At 41.4% G+C, this 3,561-nt stretch overlaps 1 protein-coding gene across 1 annotated transcript; it reads left to right on the top strand.

The window, feature by feature from the left end:
- Positions 1-1,715: 1,715 nt before the first annotated feature.
- On the top strand, positions 1,716-3,191 carry LOC143605583 (uncharacterized). The gene is made up of 3 exons (XM_077081643.1): positions 1,716-2,127; positions 2,296-2,733; positions 2,929-3,191. Exons 1-3 carry the CDS (start codon positions 1,716-1,718, stop codon positions 3,189-3,191), a joined length of 1,113 nt encoding a protein of 370 aa, XP_076937758.1.
- Positions 3,192-3,561: the final 370 nt, after the last annotated feature.

Here is a 3,561-nt window from a genome sequence, read left to right as displayed (position 1 = left end):
CTCGATGAACAAAGGCTAGTAAGAAAGTTTTTACAAGTATGCCTAAGCGTTTTATAAGCGTTGTTGCCTCATTAGAACAAGTTATTGACTTAAAAACCATAAAGTATGAAGAAGCGGTAGGTAGACTAAAAGCCTACGAGGACCGTGTGAAAAGTGTCGATGATATGGATGATAATCATGGTAAGCTCTTGTTTAATAAATCTTCCTCTCCGAGCAACTCCAAGGGTGGGAAAAAAGGGAAAGGAAAACGACATCAAGAGCAATCCCGAGACAAATCAAAAGGAAAATACAACCGGAACAAAGAAGGTGATTCGGGTATGAAAAAGGATTATTCGGGCGTTCAATGTTTTCGGTGTGACGAGATGGGTCACTTCGCTTCGGCATGCCCAGAACGAAGAGGAAAACGAGTCGGAGCAAGACGACCCGAATTAAACCTAACCGAAGCAAACGTACAAGCAACTAAGGAAGTTTTGATGAAGATAAGTATTAATGAAGAAGTTTTCTTGAACGAAGAAAACGTGCATTCGAAGCGGTATGAGTCGGAACCGAAGGAGGATGGTGTATGGTACCTTGATAATGAGGCGAGCAATCATATGACGGGTACGAAATCTTACTTTTCTGATTTAGATGAAACAGTTGCTGGACAGGTTCGTTTCGGTGATAGTTCGTGTGTGGGCATAAAGGGAAAAGGCTCGATAACCACTATTTGTGATGATGGTGTTGAGAAGGTAATCACTAACGTTTATTTTATCCCAAGTTTAATGAGCAATATTTTAAGTTTGGGACAAGCAACCGAAAACGGGTGCAAGGTGATTATGGAAGATGACCAACTTTTAGTGCTTGATAAATCGAGAAAGGTAATAATGAAGTCGGTTAGATCAAGGAATTGGTTGTATAAGGTGCGGCTTCGGGTTGAAACACCGTATGTTTATTATCAAACATTGAAGATCCGGGTTGGTTATGGCACGCGCGTTTAGGCCATTTGAATTTCGAGTCAATGAATCTTCTAACAACCAAGGATATGGTACGTGGTGTTTCTTCGTTATTGCTTATACTAATCCGTGTGATAGTTGTTTAGTAGGTAAGCAAACCCGGAAACCGTTTCCCGATCAAACACGTTTTCGAGCCAAGAAACCACTTGATTTGATTCATGGCGATTTATGTGGTCCAATTTCACCGAGTACACCGTCGAGTAAGAAATTTATTTTTCTTATTGTTGATGATCACACGAGGTTCATGTGGGGATTTTTGTTAAAATCAAAAGACGAAGCTTTTGATTATTTCAAAAAATATAAAAGTTTTGTTGAAGGTGAAAGCGGGTACAAAGTTGGAATTTTTCGAACCGACAACGGAGGAGAATTCACGTCTTGTGAGTTCTCAAAATCTTGCACAAGTGAAGGAATCACACGATATTATTCCGCCCCATACACACCCCAACAAAATGGTGTGGTGGAGCGGAGAAATCGAACCGTGATTGACACAATTAGAAGCATGCTCCATGTCACAAAAGTTCCAAAACGGTTTTGGGGAGAAGCGGCGAGACATGCTATTTATATCCTAAACCGTGTTCCGACGATATCACTACGAAGACTCCCTATGAAGCCTATAAAGGTGTAAAACCCAATATTGATCATTTACGGGTTTTCGGGTGTGTCGGTTATGTGAAAACACCTCCAACTACTTCGGTTAAAAAGCTTGACGACCGAAGTACCCCTATGGTCTATCTCGGTACCGAACCCGGGACAAAGGCATACCGAATGTACGATCCGGTTAGACATCAAATTCATGTTTCTCGAGATGTTATTTTTAATGAGAAACAAGGTTGGAATTGGTCTAAAAGTGGTGAAAACTCGGCTGAAAATTTGGTAGTTAATCTGGAACAAGCTGGTAACGTTATAAACTTGTTTGACGAAAATACCCCTAGCGAAATCAGCCAAAACAGCCCGAACAACACTGATTTCAGCTCAAACATCAGCCAAAACAGCCCGAACAACACCGATTTCAGCCAAAACAGCACTGATTTAAGCCCAAACAGCACCCAAAACAGGCCAAACAACACCCAATTCAGCCCAAACAGCACTGAAATCAGCCCGAGCAGCTGCAAAATCATCCCAATCAGCCCACCAGGTCAGTTTCAGCAGCTCGTTTCAGCAAACTGTGCGCATCAGTAGCCCAGTTCGTCTAATTTAAATGCTAACCCGGGTCCATCTACCCTAAGGCGGTCAAACCGAACCTCAGTTTTACCTAAAAAGTTAAATGATTACGTGTTAACTGTTGAGTTTCCATACGGGGAAGAAAGGGATGAAGGGTTTGAAGATGAATTATTTTTGACTCAAGAAGGTGAACCGACGAGTTATGCCGAGGCATCTGAAGTAAAAGAACGGGATAATGCAATGAACGAGGAGATTGCATCTATTGAACGAAACAAGACGTGGGCACTTGTTGACAAGCCAAAAGGGTTTAAAGCGATCGGGTTGAAGTGGGTTTATAAAATTAAAAAAGATGCTATGGGTAGAATAGTAAAATACAAAGCACGGCTTGTGGCGAAGGGTTATGTTAAGAAATTTGGTGTGGATTTTAATGAAGTTTTTGCTCTTGTTGCTCGAATTGAAACGGTTAGATTATTACTCGCCTTAGCCGCCCGAGAGGGGTGGGAAGTACATCACTTGGATGTGAAGTCAGCGTTCTTACATGGTGAGCTTGACGAGACCGTGTATGTTAGTCAACCGGAAGGTTTCGAGAAGAAAGGAAGTGAAAATAAAGTTTATTTATTAAAGAAGGCCCTTTACGGGTGCTTGGAATGTGAAGCTCGACAAAGTGTTGCAATCGCTTGGTTTTTACTAATGTCAACGAGAAACGGCGGTGTATCAAAAATATATAAAGAATGACATATTAATAATATGTATGTTGACGGTTTACTTGTCACAGATTCAAGTACGGATGAAATTCTTAAGTTCAATAAACAAATGGAGGAACAGTTCGAGATGAGCAATTTGGGTTTATTTTCATTCTATCTCGAAATAGAAGTCTCACAATCTGAAACTGGGATCGAGATTAAGCAAGAAACCTATGCCAAGAAGATCTTGAAAGAAACAAATATGGAGATTTATAATCCTACCAAGTGTCCACTTGAACCGAGCACAAAGCTTTCAAAAGACGAGAAGGGGAAACCCGTTGATGCTACCGTCTAACGAAGAATAATCGAGTGTTTGAGGTATTTGTTACATACGAGACCAGATTTGAGTTTTTCTGTTGGAATAGCGAGTCGGTATATGCAAGAGCCAAAGGAATCTCATATGGATGCGATTAAGCATATTCTTCGGTATGTTAAAAGAACCGTGTCTTACGGTTTAAAGTATTCAAGGGGTGGAAGTCGTCACCTTTATGGGTATTCCGATAGTAGCCACGGAGTTGATGATGACGATGGCAAAAGTACTACCGGGTATGTTTTTTACTTTAACGATGCCCCGGTTACTTGGTGTACTGAAAAACAGCCAACAGTAGCTTTATCTTCGTGTGAGGCGGAGTTTATGGCGGCAACCGCGGCTGCGGGTCAAGCCG

This window comes from Bidens hawaiensis, unplaced genomic scaffold (genome assembly GCF_021521415.1).
Source record: "Bidens hawaiensis isolate Kalapana, Puna unplaced genomic scaffold, B.hawaiensis_p1.1 tig00070181_1, whole genome shotgun sequence".
NCBI classification, from domain to species: Eukaryota; Viridiplantae; Streptophyta; class Magnoliopsida; order Asterales; family Asteraceae; genus Bidens; species Bidens hawaiensis.
This window is presented reverse-complemented; position numbering and strand designations above follow the sequence as displayed.